This window comes from Zalophus californianus, chromosome 3, assembly GCF_009762305.2.
Source record: "Zalophus californianus isolate mZalCal1 chromosome 3, mZalCal1.pri.v2, whole genome shotgun sequence".
Classification (NCBI taxonomy): domain Eukaryota; kingdom Metazoa; phylum Chordata; class Mammalia; order Carnivora; family Otariidae; genus Zalophus; species Zalophus californianus.
In genome coordinates this window covers 65,251,086-65,273,205 of record NC_045597.1, presented here as the reverse complement: position 1 = coordinate 65,273,205, position 22,120 = coordinate 65,251,086, and the positions used below count along the sequence as shown (strand labels likewise).

General features: G+C 35.2%; 1 protein-coding gene across 22 annotated transcripts in view; it reads right to left on the bottom strand.

The window, feature by feature from the left end:
- SUPT20H (SPT20 homolog, SAGA complex component) overlaps positions 1 to 22,120 on the bottom strand; it is a 38,602-nt gene extending 16,482 nt beyond the window's left edge. For 8 of the 22 annotated variants that reach the window (XM_027590956.2, XM_027590945.2, XM_027590953.2 and 5 more), the window contains exons 1-13: positions 21,953 to 22,114; positions 16,873 to 16,908; positions 16,151 to 16,209; positions 15,798 to 15,864; positions 12,838 to 12,967; positions 11,762 to 11,865; positions 9,060 to 9,176; positions 8,785 to 8,838; positions 5,709 to 5,848; positions 3,815 to 3,971; positions 3,663 to 3,719; positions 1,772 to 1,843; positions 981 to 1,138 (exon numbers count right to left, since the gene is read on the bottom strand). In XM_027590956.2, coding sequence (XP_027446757.1) covers positions 981 to 1,138; positions 1,772 to 1,843; positions 3,663 to 3,719; positions 3,815 to 3,971; positions 5,709 to 5,848; positions 8,785 to 8,838; positions 9,060 to 9,176; positions 11,762 to 11,865; positions 12,838 to 12,967; positions 15,798 to 15,864; positions 16,151 to 16,209; positions 16,873 to 16,908; positions 21,953 to 21,982 — 1,181 coding nt within the window. In that variant the 5' untranslated portion in view covers positions 21,983 to 22,114. Of the gene's footprint in view, positions 1 to 980; positions 1,139 to 1,771; positions 1,844 to 3,662; positions 3,720 to 3,814; positions 3,972 to 5,708; positions 5,849 to 8,784; positions 8,839 to 9,059; positions 9,177 to 11,761; positions 11,866 to 12,837; positions 12,968 to 15,797; positions 15,865 to 16,150; positions 16,210 to 16,872; positions 16,909 to 19,798; positions 19,896 to 21,693; positions 21,836 to 21,952 lie in introns of all 22 variants that reach the window. The other 14 variants (XM_027590957.2, XM_027590946.2, XM_027590961.2 and 11 more) reach the window with 9 other exon arrangements.

Sequence of the window (22,120 nt, the reverse complement as noted above, 5' to 3'; positions counted from 1 at the left end):
GCCAAAGGAAGACGCCTAATGACTAAGCCACCCAGGCACCCCTGAACTAATTTTTTTTTAAACGAGAAAAAGAACATATCTCCTTGTGCCTGAGAAAAGTTCATAATTTAAAATGATCAATGTACGTCTTAAAGGGGGAGATGTTTAAAAACATAGGTAATCGAAACATCTGATCTATGTAGTATTCAACAACAGAAACTGCTAATGTGAAAAAATTACCAAATGATTCTTTGACTGAAACTATTTCTTCCCATTGACTTTTACTTAGATACTGGTGAGGTTGTTCTTTAAAATCCATTTCTGCTATAGTTGCAATTAGCATCTTGTGTTAAGTAAAAACTTTATATAAATAATTTAACATAGGCCTGGCCCCTGCCTTTTTTCTGTTGAGCTCTTCTTTGTAGTCTCTTCTTTTTGAAACAGCATCAACTTGATTGAAAAACAAAATAATCTAACAATAAAAACAAAACTAAATACTGTTACCTTGTACTAAATATACGTAGTCCGTAAGTTTTAGATCAAATATGTGTATTTTTTTTTTAGAGCCAATAACTACATTAAGCACTGAGTCTTTGTCCTTACATGCAGTGCTGCAATACCAAGTACATTTAACAGCTTCTTCGTTTATTCTAAACTTGCTACCCATTGAAACAAACTACTTCTCAGAAACACTTCAACTTCCTGCTCACAGGTTGAAGTCACAAGTGTCAACTCATAAATATAACAAGAGGATTATATCCTTTAAAGCAAGTATGAAAATATACCATAGGTTTTTAAAAAGATAATATTTTAAGTAACTCTTGGACAACATGGTTATTGTAATTTAGGTTTACTTTTGTCCACTGACAAATCTAATTGGAGTACTTAAATAACAAATGAACCCCCAAAGGGAAGTTTTTACTCATTAATGGTTCATCAGTAGATGCTAGATAAATTCTGATGCCTAATTTTGTCAATTACATGTATTTAACAGAACTCACTGGGATGGAGACACCTGGCTGTCATTTTCTTCATCTTCTTTACATGGCTGTATTTTACCATAGTAAAGTGGATCACCAAGTGACTGCAAAATGGTCAGCTTTGTTTTCTGATACTGATTACCAGCTTCACATTCAAATACATAATCATCTTTTACATCCTGAAAAAGAGTGTCCCAGATAAATACCTTCTTCAGTAAATACATAATCAAAGTTAACAAAATAAACGACACACTAACTTATATCTGGCAATATGAAGACACATCACATTTTGACTGCAGACCTGTTTAAGACCATCAAAGAGAATAAAGCCCAGGATTCTTTTTTACATAGCACTTTAAGAATGAGAGTCCAATGGGGTAGTTAACCAAGCCCAAGTGAAATATGGCAGAATTGCATATACTGAACATATAGAATGCAAATACTAAATATTAAAGGGTTAAAACTTGAAGACAGATCTATTTGTCACATATAAAAAATATTACTGTACTTAGGAAAATTATACAGAACATTTAAAATCACCCTTAGAATAACTAATTAGAAACAGAAAACAAATCAGAACTACCAATATGCAACTGAAACAGAAATAAACATGCAGTTATATATTACAACTGCCCTTTAAAATGGAAACCATACTTTATGAAAAACAAAACAACTGTTCTTTCCTTTAATTCACTAAATCCCCAGAATGTCCTTTAAATTAAAAAAAAAAAAAATCCTAAAGTAAAGGCACTTTATGTTTAATAAATTCAGAAACAGCCTCATCAGAAAGAAGACTACAATGATGAACTTACATGGGCTGGCCAGACTGTTGGTTGTGAGTCATCAGATTTGATGGACTTTTCCACTTTAGCGTATTTCTCCACCTAAGCAATCAAATCAAGGGACAGGAGATGTAATGGAATCAGTATTGTGACCAAAGAGAAAAACCTAAGTAATTTATAATACAGTTTCAAGCACAAAAATTCTTGAATTGCTAATATCACCAACTATTTATGCTTAATTTAAAACTCTCCTGATACAGTAATTCGACCAATTGGTTTTAAAAACACAATTAGAATCTCTTTTGTCATTAAATAGGTGTAATAAACACGGCTGCTTTTTTGGACAATGCCTTTTCTTTTTATCCCATAAACTGACATTACATTTATCCTTTAGGAAAGCTGGAATGATACAGATATAATCAGGACCAAGATCTTTTCCTTCGGCTGAGTTTTTAAACCACTTTTTTTTTCTAAAGATTATTTGAGAGACAGAGAAAGAGAGAAAATGGCTCCCCACTGAGCAGGGAGCCCGACGTGGGGCTCCATTCCAGGACCCCAGGATCATGACCTGAGCTGAAGGCAGACGCTTAACCAACTGGGCCACCCAGATGCCCCCTATGGCTGGGTTTTAATGGACAGTTGGGACAAAACTGGAGGAAGACTAGGGAAGTTATATAAAGTTGATAAAATTTTTGTGAACCTTTTCCCTTTTCTAATTGGACATGGACCATACATTCTGTATTATCACCTACTGGTCTGTGTGAATCAAATTGTCTCATCTTCCTGGTAACCATGACCTTAAGATAAATCAGACTCACCTGGGAAACTGATAAAAATTCAGATTTCCATGTCCTTTCCCTGGAGATCTGACTAAATTAGAAGGTCTAAAGTGGGGCCTGAAATCTACCTTTATCTGGTATTCTGGATGATTCTTCTGCTCAATTCAGACTGAGAAACTTTGTATTAGCGTTTTGCTACTCAAATGTAGGCTGTGGACCCCAGTACCATGCAACCTGAGAGCCTGGCAAAACTGCAGCAGCTCCGGTTCTAGCCCAGACTTGCTGAATTAGAATCTGCATCTTACAAATAAGCCAAGGTGATTAGGATGTACGTTAAAGTTTGAGAAGCACTGCTTTAGATATCCAGTCTACCCTCCAAAGCTAAATCCCACCCTTTAATATTTACACTAACATCTCTTCTCAAGCTGCATTCCTCCAGAAACACATTAAGTTATAAAAAATAATGTGGCTTATATTTCCTTTAGTCATATACATAGTATACTTCTGATGGTTTGGCTTTGTGCTTTTCAGAAATTTTTCTCTTAATCTCAGAAAATAAGAATAGTACATGTGCTAGCCTAAGAAGGATGCGGAAGAAAAGCAAACATCCGTTAAAATAACTGGCCAGAGTTGAGTGAAAAACAAAAAGGAACACAGGAGGAATAGGAAAGTAAAAGAAATATGGGACTAGTCATCAAAAGATCTCTTTCATGTTTTTGATCATTTATAGCTCATGAATATTATGGATTAGCAGAGAATAACACAAAGTTCCTAATCTTGGTCACTGATTTGAAAAAAGAAGTGTTATCAGGAAATTATAATGGAATATTATAAAAAAAGAACATATTTTATACATATTATGTTATAATGTACCATCTTTTTCCATATTTCAAAATTCTTTATTATTCCTACTTTAAACACAGACCTTTTAAAGTAATACATAGATGTATTAAGGTGTTATATTCCTACACAAGTTAATGTGAAAGAATATTCTAAAATATTATAAAAATGAGCAATTGATTTAAAAAAAATCATTACTCTGTTTTTAAAACAAGTCTTTGTTTTCCCAGAATATAAGCTGCTACTAGTTAAATTTAGAGGAGCTTTATATGAAAATAAGTGCAATTCATGAGCTGACTTACATCCACTTCAGAAGGTATGGCCAAATTACAGGGACTCCGCTTCCACATATCTACACACTGAAAATTAGAAACAGTATTAATATGCTGAAAATTCAAAATGAGCAGAGCTTTTGGCATAATAATAAGCTTCATTTAAAAAAACACATACTTACATTTCCTGCTTTGGATATCTTGAGGTCATAATGTTGACCTGCTTTTCTTTCCTTCCTTTTTTGTAAGAAATCAAGTAATTTTAGCTGTGGAGGAGGCGGACAATGAGACAGATCCTGTTGCCGGTTCAGAGAAGACCTGGAATACCTCTTGAAACACCTGAAATATTGAGAGAGTTGAACTAAACAAAATAAAAGAAACTTCAGAATAAATCTGGATTCAAATCAGTAAGCATTATATATGTAAATCACAAATATCTGTAGAACACTATCACTTGCCAAGCAAAGTCCCAGGCACTGGTAAAACGAAAATGAACAAGATAAACAATACAGATAAATAAAACAACAGGATTAGATTCCTGCTACCATGGAGCTGATAGTCCAGACAGGAAAACAGACATTCACAAGTAAACAGGTAAGATCATTTCAGACAGCACTCATCAGGAGGAGGAAAAAAAACAAAACAAAACAGAGTCCTGTAGTGAGTCAGTGACAGAGAGGGCAGCATTAGGTAAGAGAAAGGAAGGACTGGACTCTGAAGAGATGATGTGTGAGCTAAGCCATGAATGGCAAGAAGGAACTGCCTATGAGAAGATCAGGGCGGGCGCCTGGGTGGCTTGAATAGTTGGGCACCTGTCTTTGGCTTGGGTTGTGATCTCAGGGTCCTAGGATCAAGCCCCGTGCTAGGTTCCCTGCTTGGTAGGGAGTCTGCTTTTTCCTCTCCCTGTGTCTCCCACCCCTCGTGCTCTCTCCCTCTCTCTCAAATAAATAAAATCTTAAAAAAAAAAAAAAGAAAAAAGATCAGGAAATGAGTATCTGAAGCACAAAGAAGAATTTAAAAACTAAAAAAGAATTAAAAATTTGTTTTAAAACCAGAAAATAGGTGTGATTAGAGCATGAGGATCCACATAATGAAGTCAGAGAGTGAGAAAGGGGCCTTGCAGATCAATGGTAACGTGTTTAGATTTAATGTGAAATACAATGGGAAGCTTTAGGGAAATTTAAGCAAGTAGTGGCATAATCTCCTTTGAAGTTTTTAAAAGATTATTTCAGTTTGCTTACGTGACAAATAGATCAGAAGGGAGCAAAGATAGTAGCAGGAAGACCGGTCAAATAGGAATTTACTACAGAAATAAGATGAAGATGATGCTGACTTTAATTATGATTTAGCAGTGGGCATGGAGATGTGGAGAGATACAAAGAGATTTTATAGGACTGCTGACAATCTTATATGGACTTATTTCACTATTTCTGAAACTGTATCTTTTCCACAGCATATGTTATTTACATAGTAAATTAAGGAATTTAGAAAAAGGATAGGTTTTGAACTCCTCCAAACTTGAAGATTATCCAAAGTGGGCAATTCAAACAATTATGTCAGAAGTACTTAATGATGAACCAACTATAACTGCAGTCCAAGTTAATATTAAGTAAAAGGGATAGATAAAACATTTAAAAACAAATTACCATGTTATAAAAAGGCATCTGGTTATAAATTGACTTGTCAGACTGATATTTTATCAGATCTCAAAAATAAATTATAAATCGTTTCTTTAAAAGGAGTATTAACAAAACAAACAGGTTATTGGTTATTTGTAATTAATAAATGAATTATTGTTTATACTCGTCTCTTCTCAGCCTCTCTTTTTGGTAAACAGACTAAACTTTAGAAGTTTGTTCTTTCACAAAATGCACAGAATGCACCACTTTAGTATAAAGCAGACGGTATTAAAAAACCATAATACACAAAAAAAGTAATATAAGGCCATTAAAATCCTATTTTAAAAAAAGTCAGAGCACTTATATACTTTGGAGGGGGAAGATACCATAAATAGCAAAATGTAAAGCTACTTGCCTAGGAGCATCTTTCGGTTTACCTATCTAAAAAGGCAATTACCGTTTCATTGGGCGCGTGTTCATCTTTTGCTTATTATAAAGCAGTCTGTTTGCAGTGCAGGTTACTGCTATAGAAGGATCAAGACACAATGGTTCTGCTGTAGCTAGGATCAGTTGGCTCTCAAGCAAAAGTTTATCTTCCTAAAATGTGTAAGAGCGTATGTCAGTAACAGATTTAAGTTTTTCAAATCACACATACCTCTTAATCTAGAAATATTCCTTGGAATTCTGTTATGTACTACTATAAAACACAGTATTTCAAGTTCCAACCTTTGTGTAAACTTCAAAAACTTGACAGCATAATGAAACCATTAATGGAAATTCAGTAATTTGTACAGTGTTCAAAATGGTCAAGTTTTTAAGAGTGCCTATTCATTAATTGAACAAATATTTGCTGAACACCTACTACATGTTGGGCCCTATTCTAAGAGTTGAAGATTAAGTGGTGAACAAAACACATAAAATCATCTGCTCCCACAAAGCCCACAGAATTATGAAAGATCACAGCACTTTCAATAACAGAGATTAACAGTCCCATTCTATACATAACTTCATTTCAAGAATAAAAATGATTACACTAATACTGTGTAAACTCTATATACCCAATTCCAAAGTGTATAACAGGTCTTTTACTGGTATTATGTAAGAAATACTGCATTTTTTTTTTTTTTTTTTTGCTTAATCACTGAAATATTTTAACAGCAACAACTACATTTTTTATGGTTAAATGAGTCAATCAATATTTTGCAAAAAACAAAACACTGCTGCTTTCAATACTTCAACTTTTTATTATGGATATTTTCAAACATACACAAAAGCAGAAGTGTGGTGACACTCATGTACCAACACTCAATTTCATTAGCAACTGCCTCTGTAACATGCTTTTGTTTTGCTGGAGTTATTTAAAAGACATCTTTGATGTATTATTTCATCTGAAAATACTTCAGCACGCATTGCTAACTGATAAGAAGTTCTAACAAACAGTCTGGCTTTAAATTTCCCATTATCTCAAGAGTGTATTTTTAGTTGGTTTGTTTGAATTTGAACTCAAACAAGGCCAAAGGTATTTGGTTTTTATCTGTTTTAAACATCTTTTTTTGTTCTGTAATGTGATCATCTCCTTCTCCCAACTTTTTTTCCCTTTTCTCATGCAATTGGTTTGTTGGATTTGAGCAACTACTTCCTTGTGGCCTTTAACTGGATCTGACTGGCTGCTTCCTCACTGTGTCATTTAATAGTTTTCTTTTATTTCCCCGAATTCCCTATAAACTGTTAGATCTAGAAGCTTAATTCCGGTTCTGTTGTTTTAGGCAAGAATTCTTTATTGGTATTACTGTGTACTTTCTCTTGCATCATACCAGGAGGAATACAATGACTGACTATCCCACTTTTACATCAGTGGGGTTAGTCAGATCTCTGCATCATAAATATTCCTACAAACCTACGATCTAATTGTTTTTATACCTAAGAATTACATCTGTCTAGATTCATTAATTCATCAAGACTTCCAAATTGATTTTTAAAAAATCTATCATTTATTTCTTTTGTACCTATTAGCTGGAATTATTCCTATATATGTGCAGGGAGTACACCTTTCATTGTGCACTCCACACACTAAGATTACCCATCTGGCAGGAATGCTATGGAGCCTACATCAACATTTAACGGTATAAAACTGAAGGGAAATTAAGTTGAGATACTATTAGTATGTGAAATCACATAATATGTGAAATCACAACTAAAAATTTCTGCTATTTGGAATCCTTAATTACAAAGCACCATCTGTATGCATCTCACCCAAAGAAATTCAAATCTCACCAATATCAGAAATATTAATGCTAAATTGTCTTCTATACTTCCTGATTCTTACTGGAACCTTCTTAAATCATTATTGAAGCATATTTGTGTTATATTCTCACAAGTTAACTCTAAATCCATGTTTATATGAAAGCAATTAAGAAAAATAAACTGTGTTAAGATATAGGTGGTAGTTTTCAAAGAATGCAGGTGATATTTTTCAAAGACAGAAACTACACATTTCTTATAGGAAATGCGTAGAAATGAAATGTCCTCTACTAACATTTACTTTGTACCAGGATAATTCTGTTTGTTCTCCCTCTTTTCTACTGAGGTGTAACTGACATACTATTTTCAGGTACACAAGTGATTTGATATTTGTAAACACTGCAAAATGGCCATCACAGTAAGTCTAGTTACCCACAGCAACAAAAAGTTTTTTTCTTGTGGTGAAAACTTTCAAGATAATTTTCCTCAAGAATTTCCTCCTAGTTACTATTTGGCTATCTAACATACAGTTCATATAGGAAAAGCAGAATAAAATGCCACAATCTCTCCCTTTATTCATCAACATTCAGAATAAGAAACTAACACCCTAGCAACCTCTTATGGTGACGAATGAGGTTTTTTGGGGGGTTCTGAATATTCTTTCAATAGCTTTTAACCTTGCAGGCGAAAAGATTATAGTCCAAACTAAAACCTAACACTTGACAGTTACTGATGACTACATCTTATTCATAACCACATTTTGCAGATAATTTTCATTATTGATATTTTCTTTGGTTTAGTAACTATTCCTCTCTGTAGTAGCAGAGAAATAAGTCAACACTCTTATGAGTGGACACCAAATATATACTGAGCCAGCACCAGTTAACTGGCTAGTCTTAAAGTTCTAGTGCTACAACTGGTGTGAACGGCAAAAAGACAGGCTAGACCTGCTTTAGAATCCTAGATCATAGAAAACCAGTATCTATTTGTATCCATGGTATAAAAACAAGTATTTTTCTTCCATTTGAGATGGGATAAAAAACTAAGTTTCACACATTGGGTAGATCAGGTCAGCCTAACCCTGTTTCACCATGGTCCTAAAGCAAATGGGATGGAACTGCTTAGTTCCTTGACCCATTATTGCATGGATGAGGAGACCCCCGATTTCTACAGCTCATAAAGAAATCCCCAAATTTACTCTTGAATAAAATTATGAATAAAATATCTTTTGCTTAGCTTAATGTTAAGTATTGTTCCTTTATTTGCCTGTTTGGGATTAAAAAACAACTAACCTGGGTCCATTTGTGGTTATCGCTTGTTATTGAATGTACATCACAGATCAAAGTCTACAAAAAAACAAAAATTAAAAAAAATACAATATATAGACAAAGAAACATATGAAGATATTTAATAAGTAAAACTCTAAATAAAAACTAAAATTCCTTTAAGATTTTATTTTTAAGTAATTTCTACTCCCAACTTGAACTTACAATTCAGATCAAGAGTCACCCACTCCTCCACCAACTAAGCCAGCCAGGCGCCCCTAAAATACTTAAACATTCCTTACCTGCATTGTTGGTCGTAAGAGAATATGCCTACTTTGGTAACCAGGAGACTTCATATTACTGGACTGCCTGTAGTCACGTATTTCTGCTATGACACATCCACAATGAAAAATATTAACCTGTTTTGAGTGAAAACATTTAAGTAAATGTCATTTTTTAAAAGCCTACATAAGAGTGCTTACATTCAATGTTTCAGGTTCTTTACATGCTTATGCAATACTTCTGGCCACTCACATAATCTTAAGTGGCCTTCCTTACCGGTGGATTTACCATTATATAAACTTTCCAAGGAATTATTTTATGTTCATCACTATGACTCAAGAAGCAGTTTAAAATCAACTTAATGAATTCTAGTTATGGACTGAGTTTTGGCATTTATATACTATTAATGTTACAAATCACTAGAAATGCTGTTCTTGATCCTCACTGGCTCACAGCTATACTTTGCTAACTTTGTCATTTTTATGAAGTTTGTCTTTGTTACAAATTGTCAATCAACCCTGCCAGAGTTTCAGTTTCTGGATATGACTACTATTTGCTCTGCTAAGATATCCAATAAATGTGACTTTATTAATAAAAGGAAGAAAGCTAACTATAAATTCAAATAATAATTTTCAGCCAAACATATTGTTTTCTGGTCCAAAGGTAAGAACCTTTATCACTCAAGTCTTGCTAATCACAACCTGCTACAGGCACTTATAATACTATGTTTTTCGCCCCTTCAGAACTTTTACTGGGGACTTTCTTTGCTATGAGTTGTTATTATGCTCATTCTTTTTAACAAGTATTTATTGAGCCACGACAATGTGAACTATATGCCAGGCACTATCCAAGAAGCTTCACAGATAGTGGTGGTGGGAGAACATTTGCTCTTAGTGTGGGAAGACAGGCAATAAACATGTACAGAAATAAGATAATCTTAGATACCGATGAATGCTGGAAAGGAAATAAAATAGGGAGGAGCTAACTTAGATTGTGGTTTCAGATAAAAACTTCTCTGAGGGAATGACTTTTTAGGTGAGGCCTGAATCACAAAAGGGCCAGACATCCGGCACTGATCATTCCAAACACAAGAACAGCAGATGAAAGGTCTTAAGGTAGGAATAAGGTTGGTGTGTTTAAGTATGTAAAAAACAATGGATGGCTGCAGTGTAGTGAGCAGAGAATCAAGAGATGAAGACAAGGCGGCAGGGGTTTTGTACAGTGAGAAAACACTGAAGATTTTAAGCTGAGAACTTTTTTTTTTCCAATTTCTTTTGTTTTTTAAGCTTAATCTACCTATCTGTGGAGAATTGATTTCTGGGGTTTTAGAATGAAAGCAAAAAGTTCAGCAAGGTAACTATAGCAGGTCACGACCATATATATTTTGAAGGTACAGGTGACATTTGCTGAGGGACTGATTGTGAAAGGGGAAAGCAGGGTCATAGATTACAAAGACTGAAACTGGTTTGGGGGTAGAAAATAAAAATTTCTGTTCTCGTCATGTTAAGTTTGAGAAACTTATTACATAACCTAGTAAATACAAGTTTGGAGCTTGATGGAATAGTCATGGAGAGAGATAAAAGCAAAGGGATTAAATGTTATTTTAAAACTCATGACACTGGTTGAGATCATCCAGGGACAGAGTGTTACTAAAGAATAGAGGGTGTAGGATTGAACCCTGAAACCTTCACACATTTATGAAGGGAACAGAGATGACAGTAAAGAAGACAGAAGAAATACAGAGAAGAGGAAAACCAGAATGTGAGGTGTCAGAAGACAAAAGAAGAGTGTTTCCAGGAGGAAGCAGTCATTGCACTGAATTCTGTTGAGACCAATTAAGATGAGAACAGAAGGGACGCCTGGGTGGCTCAGTCAGTTAAGTGGCTACCTTTGGCTCAGGTCATGATATCAGGGTCCTGGGATTAAGCCCCACATCGGACTTCTTGCTCAGCGGGGAACCTGCTTCTCCCTCTGCCTGCTGCTCCCCCCCATTCTCTGACAAATAAATAAAATCTTAAAAAAAAAAAAAAAAAAAGACAAGAACAGAAAAGTGACCAGAATACAAGTAGAGGAGATTTCTTAGGTAGAGCATTCATCCATTTTAACAGAGAGGCAGGCAGAAAGTGCGAACAGAGATGTGGATGTAGTTGACCAGGACTAGGAGAAAATGGAAATTCCCACTGGCTTCTTTTTCCTAAGTATATAGTATTGCTGGAGTGAAGCCAAGGAGTAGTTTCTCCCATAATCTTGGTTGTAGGTATAGAGAGATTTCCAACAAATGAGCTAACTGTTAAAGCAATTTTAGAAGAATTAACTAAATCTACACATTTCAGTACATCCTAAAGGGTGAGTATCCCATAATAAAATGGGTTACCATATAACTATATGTAACGTCTCACTTAATGTTCTAAGCACCATCAAGAACATAATTATCATTTATAACAAATGCCATAGAGTTGACAAATCTAATGACATTTATTTTTTTCCCCAAGATTTTATTTATTTGAGAGAGTGCGCGCGAGCATGAGTGGGGTGGAGGGGTTGCGGAGGGGAGTGGGAGAGGGAGAGGGAGAGGGAGAAACAGACTCCCTGCTGAGCAGGGAGCCCAATGCAGGGCTCAATCCCAAGATCCTGAGATCATGACCTGAGCTGAAGGCAGACACTTAACCGACTGAGTTACCCAGGTGCCTCTCTAACAACAATTTAGAGAAAAATTTTGTACCTGAGATTTTTCTAGGAGATCAACCAAAATAGGAGGTAATTCTTCTGCATCCAAGTATTCAAGCAATTCTCCTTCTTCATAAGGCAGTCGAATGGTCTCAGAATCTTAATATTAAAACACAAAGTTTCTGAAAAATGTTCAGGCTCACTGCAAAGCTTAGTTGTATAATTTAAATGAGTTTCCATAAAAAAAAAAAGAGAGAGAATAAATCCCAAAGGCTTTTTTAAAGTCCTTCTTTATTTAAGTCTTATAAATGAATCACTTCACATACTACTGAAAGACTTTGTAAACTGTATACAATTTTAGGCCAGAAAGGAGAAAACCCACAACACACTATGGAAAAAATTCTGGCATAACAACATAAAGCAAATTACAGCCAGCAGTACAATAATCAGAATATGAAAAAATTCCAACACTGGTAACTGAAAGTCCCTTGAAGACTACTTAATCTAATCTGAAAATCAGTATGATAATTTGGTATCTCATCTGAAAAATGGTCACTTACAGAACAAAATTCTGTTACAATTATCAACAAAGGAAAAAAATCCTTAACTGGACCCACATCATCACCACATCAAATTTCTAGATGTCTCTTTAGTGAAATCTAAGAGTGCTGACATTTCAAAACTATTTTCAAGTTTACATTAATAGAAATAAATGTTACTAAATAAGTAAATTATTCAAAAGGCAGCAAATCTGATTTTGAAGGTTTCAGACCCAAGAGTATACTCAAAATACAGTAGGAAAACATAAAAACACCTCATGCTACCTTAAAATGTAAAAAGCAATAAGAAGAAAATTGTGTCAATTATTTAAAGGTTAGGTCTTATATAATTTAACTTCAAAGACCTAACTCAATGAGAATTCTCTTCAAATGCATATGCATAAAGGTAATCATCTTACAGATACTTTCTAACAAAACTTCGTAAAGAGGAAAATTTGGGCTCATGTTTTCTTTATCAAGTCATCACTGCTCTGAGGGACAGACCACTTTGCACGTTAAAACACTTCTAAAAGATAGCACATCCTTTCTTGCAGAGGGATTTTTGTGGCTGCAGCTCTCTGAAGGTTCTTACCTGATCCATTTTTTCCCCTGAGCATCAGAGAATATCCCTCATTTCCTGGGTATAGGTTGACCACTAAACAGGACAATGTCTCTTGCATAACAAGCTTCTCTAACAAATTCACATTTCTTCTTAATTTCTGCTTTAAAAAGAGGCAGAGCTCATGAAAATAATTTGGCATAACCGTAACAAAAATGCTATGATTTAACAAAATCAGACCTGAATTAATCTTTTAGTGCTCCTTCCACATTATGATCCTGAATATATGGGTAAGATTCACAAACACTACAGCCACCAAATATAAGACACATCTATGTAAACTCAATTTTGGTCTATTCTACGTTTTACACAAATGACTTCATACCATAAATAAAAAAGTGATCTATAAAAAAATAAAAATTGATATATAAAATACATATCTTTGCATATAGGCAAAATATAACAAAAATACTTATTAATGAATAAAATGCAAAACCATGAAGGCAAATATATAAAACATACACGTCATATACTTAAGTTTCTATTAAGTATAAGTCTACACATAAAGAATTTGGGGTATCACCTTTGATTGTACTGTTACTGGTGTCCATTTTTAAAAATATTTTCTGGCATAAATTAGATCCAAACAAATTCAAGAGCTCTAGTTAGCTGTAATGTTAGGCTCAAAGGCAACTAGCTGGTAAGAAGAAATTAGGAATTTAAGCAATTTCTATAAATTCAATATAACAGCTCTTTAGAAACTATTTTTTTCCTAAGATTTTATTTATTTATTTGAGCAAGGGAGTGAGTGAGAGAGAAAGCATGATCAGAGGGAGAGGGAGAAGCAGACTCTCCTCCGAGCCGGGAGCCTGATGTGAGGCTCAATCCTGGGACTCTGGAATCAAGTCCTGAGCCAAAGGCAGACGCTTAACCAACTGAGCCACCCAGGCACCCCTAGAAACTATTTTGTGTAAAAAAGAAAAAAATCAGGAAACAGTATACATACCTAAAAATCCATTATTTTAGAAATGCATGTGTTTTAAAATGAAACTCACATATACAGATATTACAATTTATTTCATCAAATTTTATTTACAAAAAATTGAGTCAATAGAATAGTTTTGCAGGATCTCAAAGAACAAACCCGAGTATTTTATATTAAACATGTACATACACAGTTACATGCAAAGACAAATGATAAATTGATTTATCGTAACCATGGAACAAAACCCCCCAGAATTTTGAAAATTTTTAAAAAATGAGCAAATCAACAACTATTTAAAAAAGAATCAGCAGAGGGGTGCACCTGGGTGGTGCAGTTGGTTAAGCCTCTGACTTGGTTTCAGCTCTGGTCATGATCTCAGGGTCATGAGATCGAGCCCCATGTCAGGCTCTGCACTCAGTGCAGAATCTGCTTGAGATTCTTTCTCCCTCTTCCTTTACACCTCCCCACTGTGTACTCTCTCTCGAAAAAAACAAAAAAAAAAACCCCCCAAAAAAAAAACCCAAAAAACCAAAACCCAAAACAAACAAAAAAACTTAAAAAAGAGAAAAAGATTTAGTAGAGAGACTAAAATTTTAAAAGTATTTTCAAGTGTAGAGAAAAACCTTCTAATTTGACATAAGACAGAACAGATAAATTGTAACAGGACTGAGTATCCCTTCAAGACAGCAAGTTGGTTTCCACTCAGTTCTGGGGTGAGCAAAAATTCAGAGGTCAGAAAATTTCTCACTTAAAGGGCTTAGATAGTATTTTAGGCTTGTAGGCTATGTATGGTCTGTGTTGCAAATACTTAATTCTGCCGTTGTACCTTTAAATCAGCCACAGATAAGACATAAATGAATGGATACGGCTGGATTCCAATAAAACTTCATTTACAAAAACATGCAGCGTTTCAGCTAGATTCAGCTGGCAGATAATGACTGGTAACCCCAATTTAGAATTATTATGTATCCTTAGTTCTGTCTCTGAGATGCTGGACATGTTCGTTATACTGTTATACTGATTGTGGTCATAGTTTAATGGGTGTACATATGTCAAAACTTACAAAATATATATTTAATAAACGTGCAATTTATCATACATCAATTATACCTCAACAAAACTTATGAGAAACGTACAAGATTTATTCCATACTTATCTATCATTTTTCCCCATGTTAAGATTTTAAAGGCTAGATATTATTGGCATTCTACTAATTTTTTTGCCTAAAAGGTAAAAAAGTATTTTTCTTTTTAAGAGAAAGTGCACAAGGGGCAGAGGGAGAATCTTAAGCAGGCTCTACACAGAGCTCCATCTCAGATCATGACGTGAGCCGAAATCAAGAGTCCGACGCTTAACTCACTGAGCCACCCAAGCGCCCCAAATGGTATTCATGTTTAGCTTATGTGCTGCCATAGCGAGCACAATGGTGTTCACCTTTAAAGAAGTTCACAAAGCTTTTTAAGGCTCTTATAGCCCCCAAATCCAAAAGATATCAAGAAATCAATTTGCTACATTTCTATTGCCCATACTTTTATACTAAATAAAAATGAGTTAAGTTAACCTAGCCCTGAAGTAATTTTTGTGACCAAATTCATCTTTTATTATCACACCTGAATTTCCTACATGTCCTTATAACCTTTCCAGTGCAAATCACCCTGAGGAAATAGCTACTTTTTTCCTCCTGTCTTTGGTCTACAAATCACTTATCAGGGGGAAAAGAAGCAAAAGATAATATATATGGTGACTCTGCTTCTTTGAGCTTCTCAAGGAAATATTTTCCGTTACTTGGCAAACACTGTTCACCTCTCTTACCTAAGCAGGTGATCTCTACCCAGTGCCAGATTAGCCAAGGTTATGGGTCAGCTGCAGAATTGGCTAGTTTGGCTGGAAAAGATGTTAGTTCACTCACAAAAATATAAATCATGATGTGCTTCAAATTTAACTCCTTCAAATGTCCCTCTTCCTCTACATTTCAAAAGCAGTAACAACATAAAAAATTTATACTTACCTTAACTTCAGGCTCTTTTTCACATTCTTCAATATATAAGTCATAAAGTTTTTGAAATACAGATTTTCTAAAATTTAATGAAACAAAATATTATTTTGTTTGACGAAATGAAATATTTCATTTCAAAATATTATAATCATAAAATGAATGCAATTTTGAAATTTTCCCTAATTTTTTCCCCAATTTCTCCCAAACTGGGGGTGAAGTGGGGTTGGATATAGTAGCTAATATCAACTTAGAAATTTCTAATACCTGTAAAGTACCTCTAACACTTCTAGCACAGTGCCTAGAGGGAATGCAGTAAGTGGTAGCTATCATATTTTCAATAATATCAATCAATTAAGTACTCATACCTTCCACTAGACAGGTATTTCCTTTTAGGAGGTCTCTGTCGGGCACTTTCAATGACATACTAAAAAAGAAAAGTTTATGAAAACAGCTTGCCTTTTGCTTAGTGCATGAACAGCTCTATTGTATGAACAGCTCTATTATAAGTATACCTAAAACGTGTTAAGACCAAAAAACTAGTCACTCAAGTCTCTGATTCATATTAAATTATACCTTAACTACTTATACCTTAAACTACTTAACATCTAAATTTATGTTACAAACAAGTGAAATTTAAACTGCTCTATAATTTAACACAATATTTCACTGCTATGATACAAGCAAAATCATATAGTTTCAGAACTGTGATTTCACAGGTCAGAATTATTTTCAAAATGTTTTATGGTTGTTCAGAATATGCACAGCATATCCAGTTGTAAGAACTCTATATATTTTTGAACTATTTTCCCCTTTAATTGAGTAATTAGAAAACTTATCAAAAAGGAAAACATGATTTTAGAAATTCTATGTCTTTGTTCAATAATTTTTATTCTACACTAAAAATTCCAAATAAGAGATGACCCAAACCTCATCACAAAGTATTTTTATTTATAGCAAAATTATATGCATACTTATCCTAAAATTATGTTAATGTACTCCTCTGAGAACCACATACAAAAATCTCTTAAAACTGAGTTTTGTTAATTAAGACAACACTATTTCAATATGTAACTTAGTCACACCTCACCTCAGCACGATCCAAAGCTAGTTCTAAAGCTTGTTGCTGTAAAAAGTAAATAGTGTATTTGGTATTAGTTATTTTCACAAAAAATAATATAACACTTCTAGTTAAATGTTTATATACGTTTTTATTTTCTAAAACACATCTAACATATTTTCCTTTATTTTATATCCACCCACCCCACTGTATGTTCAAGATATATTACAAAGAAAAATCATGTCAGTCTTGGGCACCTGATTATGACAATAAATTATATAAGAAATGCTAAAATGGTTTTCTCTGGCTAGTGTTTATGGAGGCTAATATATAGCCAATGGCTGGATATAGAAACTACTACCATTCTATAAACTTCAAGTTCTTCAACATTCTAAGAGCACCATTCAGGAAAATACACAGCCATCCAGTATGCAATTAAAGTGAAGCAAAGATTAACTCTCCTAATCTGCTAGGAATCCTGAAAATCGGGGGTGCTGTTATATTGGTACCTAACACCAATTTAGAAATTCTTAATATCTTTTTTTAAAGATTATTTATTTATTTATTTATTTGAGAGAGAGAGAGAGAATGAGAGATAGAAAGCACGAGCGAGAAGAGGGTCAGAGGGAGAAGCAGACTCCCCGCTGAGCAGGAAGCCCAATGTGGGACTTGATCCCGGGACTCCAGGATCATGACCTGAGCTGAAGGCAGTCGCTTAACCAACTGAGACACCCAGGCGCCCAGAAATTCTTAATATCTTAATGCAGAGAATCTATAATATAAGGTTTCTAGGTCAGTGCCCAGTAGAAATGCAATAAATGATAGCTATCATTACCATGTTTCAAGGACTTTAAGATACCATCAACTGTAAGTATGCATCAGTATCCTAGGTAATATTAAGAAAAAAATGCAGCCAATTATAACTGCAAGATGTCCTTAATTGTAGACTCATTGGCTAATATTAAAATGTATAAGAAAATGCATCTAAAATTAATGAAATAATAGTTTTATTACTGCATGTCAGGCCTGAGAATAAAGAACAGACTCCCACCCTTCATCCATTTCTTTGAGACCCTTTTATCAAGGCAAGAGAAGAAGGTAAGCTCTGTTTTCATTTGTAAAAGCTTCTTTTGTACTGATATCTAAGAATAAAGAGTATTAGGTTTTAAATAAGTAATTTTTTTTTAAAAGATTTTATTTATTTATTTGACAGAGAGAGAGCACAAGCAGGGGGAGGAGCACACAGAGGGAGAAGCAGGTTCCCCACTGAGCAGGGAGCCCGATGTGGGACTCGATCCCAGGACCCCGGAATCATGACCTGAGCTGAAGGCAGTTGCTTAACTGACTGAGCCACCCAGGCCCCCTAAATAAGTAAATTTAACACCAATGATATCTCTTTCTAATTTTGAGGTTTGGGTACCATACAGTGTTACAGTATTTTTCATTCACAATGATAGTCTCTAATTTTTAATTCCACTGAGAGCCAGAGAACTTTCATTTTTTATTAACAAGGGCCTAAATTATTTTATTTTGTAGACTGCAGTAATTCTACCTACTAAATTCTATGGGGTAAAAGCTAGCACCCACCAAAATCCCAAGAAAGCAATGGGAAAAAGAAATACTGCCAGCCTCTGGAAATCATGGAAAGGTTTAAGTGACCCTGCCACCCGAGTCCTAGGGATGGAGAATTCATATGACGACAAAAATAGCTGGTCATTTTAGACTGCAATAAAAAAAACAAAAAACAAAAAAACCCAAAAAACAAAAAACAAACAAAAAAAAACCACTCACATTACCAAACATCTAAAACGTAGAAGTGAAAAAAGGCTAAAATATGCCATCATTTCAAAAAGTTAAAATAAATTTATACCAATTTAATTTATGAAAATAATCTTATAAGCAGCAGATTCCTAATGAAATTGGTTCCCAGGATTCAAGATGAGATTCTCGAGTATAAACCATTTTCCAGCACAAAACTGTAACTCTAGATATGCCCTTTTAATAAATATATAAGGTTATTTTAATTCTTTTGGTCATAAAAATCTTAAAGTTCATACAAAAAATAATAAACAAATGTATACTCTAGGACAACTGGCTACTGTTAAGTCTTCTCAAGTAAATGTCTCATCTTCTGAAATCAAAACTTCAAAAGCTCTAGTGAGATATAACTGCTTATGTTTATAAGCATCATTTATTCACTACCTCCGTCTAACACTTGAGAGAAAGTGATAGCTAATATGGATGCAAGATGTAAAGTTGAGGTCAGCCCCTCATTTTGACTGCACTACTTTTCTCTAACAGGCAGTGGTGGATAGGCAAGATCAGAAGAGAGGACAAACGTTTTCAAAGGTTTATTCAGCACTGTGGTCAGTGTTTATTTTTTCATTGTTAAATGCTGCTGCTTCTTTCAAACACAATAAAGTGATTTTTTTCCCCTTTGTTTTTAAATATTTTCATGGCAAAAGGTAAATGCCCAGCTCCAAGTATGTTTAATGACTGTTAAGTCAGTGAACAGAAATGTGCCATTAGAAGGCTAACATTGATGCTGCTTTAAATGTTTTTTGTGGTGAGCAGGTTACATTTGTTTTTAAACAACAACAATCTAAATTAAGAGGAATTTTAAAATATGAGAAACCTGTGCCCCCTCCAAGTCATTTGTATTTATACCCACCCTCCTTGCCAGTGATTTGACTGTGGCAGGTGAAGTAAATATTTTTTAATGCTTCACAAACATAAGGACAAATTATCTTTTTAAGTTAGACATAATTATAATATTGAATTGAGAGATGAGCCCCCTATTTTCTAGAGAAGATTTTGCAGGTGAGCGCTAAGTAATCTCCTAGGTAGGGTAACTTAGGCATACGTGAGTATTTCTGTACCTGTAATACAGATATTTTTATAGAGATAAAGAGAACATTCTAAAACACAAATAAGAACATAATGAGCTATAGCTTACCATTGTGGTATAAAATAGGGGTCCAAAAAGAGGAGATAACTTATGTGCGTGGATGAAGAGGGGTGAAAACCATGTCTTTAATATCAATCTTATAGTGCTAAAAAAGCAAAAACAACAAAAACCCCACATTAACATAAAGCTCTTAAGAGAAATCAGATTATCTCGTTAATAGGGAAAATTACTTGAGAAATAGAAATTTTTGAACACATTTTTAAATAATCAGCAACAATAAAAATCACATATCACACAATTGTTGAAAAGTACAGTTTTAACTAGGTAAATTAGAATTATTACTCGCTTTCTTCAAAAAATTTAACATCCAGGAGAGAAAAGAATAAATGTCTTCAAATTTCTCCTCTCCATCGCCACTGTTGCTACTGTCATTGTTCCTATGGATTATTCTAACAATCTATCCACTAACCTGCATCACTGTACAGTTCACTTTACAAATCGCACATTTCATCACACCTACTAATAAAAGTCCTCTAAAGATATTCCCCCAAATATCCTAAGCTACATTTGGCAGATACAGCTCCAGTCCCTCTAGCCCTTCCCCTCTTCAAGCAAACTGGATACACTGCTGAAGAATCTCATTCCTCCTAACACATGGGTTCTCACCCTGGCTGCATAACAGAATAACCTGGGGAGCTTTAAAAAGTGGTATACTCATGCAGTGATTCTGATTAACTGGTCTGGAGTAGGGCCTACGGATCAGAATTTTTTGAAACCTCCAGGTGATGCAAAGGCTAATTTTACCTAACTCCCTCTAACTTGTGTGTCTACACACCATTAAGCTATAAAAACCACATCCTCAAGTGACTGAAAACAGTATTTTCCATGTAAAATTGTTTTTGTTTTTGGTGAACCCAAAGCTTAGGTTTTGCCAGTTTGGGTTTAAGAAACAAACAAACAAAAAACAAAAAATGACAGGCACCATCCAAGTTCCAGGAACAATAATTTAAAAAGTAAGACGTTAATCCTACCTTCCAACAGCTCATGGGTTTAATGTGAGTTTAAGTTAAGGTGAAAATTTCTGACCACTGAATCTAAAGATGAAGGTACAACAGGTACAGGCAAGATGTGATGACTCTAATCTCTGTCACTAAATTGGGAGGGGGATGGGAAGAGGAAGGCTTCCCAACTTTAAATTATTTAAGTATTACAGACAAAAACCATTAACTACGTATACAATTTAGAAACCAAACATTATGACCGCATACAGCATTTACCAGAACCCTGTGAAAAAACCATTGTAATTATCGTGTCCATTGTACAAAATAAGGCACTCAAAACGAAGGATTTTCTCAAGATCACACAGACTGGAATTTAGACCTCTAAATTTTTAATCTTAGATTCTTTCTACTAAAGCTCACGACCTTCAGGCCATTCAATCCAGCACCCGTTTTTAGATTTTAAAAAGCAATCGGATTCTGCTCAGACTAACGTACATTTTTTTTTCTTAATTTTGATCTAACTTCGTATCATGGTTCTCAACCTTCGTACATTATACTCAATCTAACTCGGAAAATCTTGCTAATCACTATTTTCCTACCAGGGACTTTAATGTATGGTACCCAGGAAAACGCAGCCCCTCCTGATGCGATGGTTACAGGCGATGGCTTCCAGAACAGCTAGCTCCGGTAACCATGGCAAGGACCAGTAATTAATCCAACTGTAAAACTAGCAACCGATTCCACTGCTTTTCCTGATCGACCTGACGCTTCAACTGTTTGGGTTTTTTTTTTTTTTTTTTTTTGAAACACCTTAGGTTTTACCAATATAACGCCACAACACAACAGCAGGGCGAACAGTCTTTATTCAATATGGATACCAAGAAACCCTCCCCCAAAGAAGCGCTACGCGAAATTCTTGGAAATTTCCGGAAATACCCGTACCTGGAATCCAAAAGTCAAACTACAATGAAAAGCGTTGCTTGGAAACACTGCCAGAGGCAACTGAGGCTACTACCCGGGGTGCGAGGGCTCAGCCCAGCCCGTCCCCGTCTCTCGGAACACCTTCCCTCTGCGGACGCCGGCTCTGTGGAAAACCGCGAAAAGCCACTCGGGAAGCCGCTCGCTTACCTTTGACCCCGGCCAAGATCTCGCGCGCCTAACCGTCGCTGGGGGCCCGCCACTCCCACTCGCCCCCACCCACCTGTGCGGAACGCCGCCGCGCTGGCCTCATGACGGCGCGTCTGGCTCGGCTGGAACGCGACGTGCGGGCGAGGGCCCCGCGCTGCAGGCTGCAGGTTCGTTCCGTAGGTCCCCTCGCGGGAGCGTCTCAACTCAGCCGTAGGCCTGTTCCGGCGCCCGCACTTCCGAC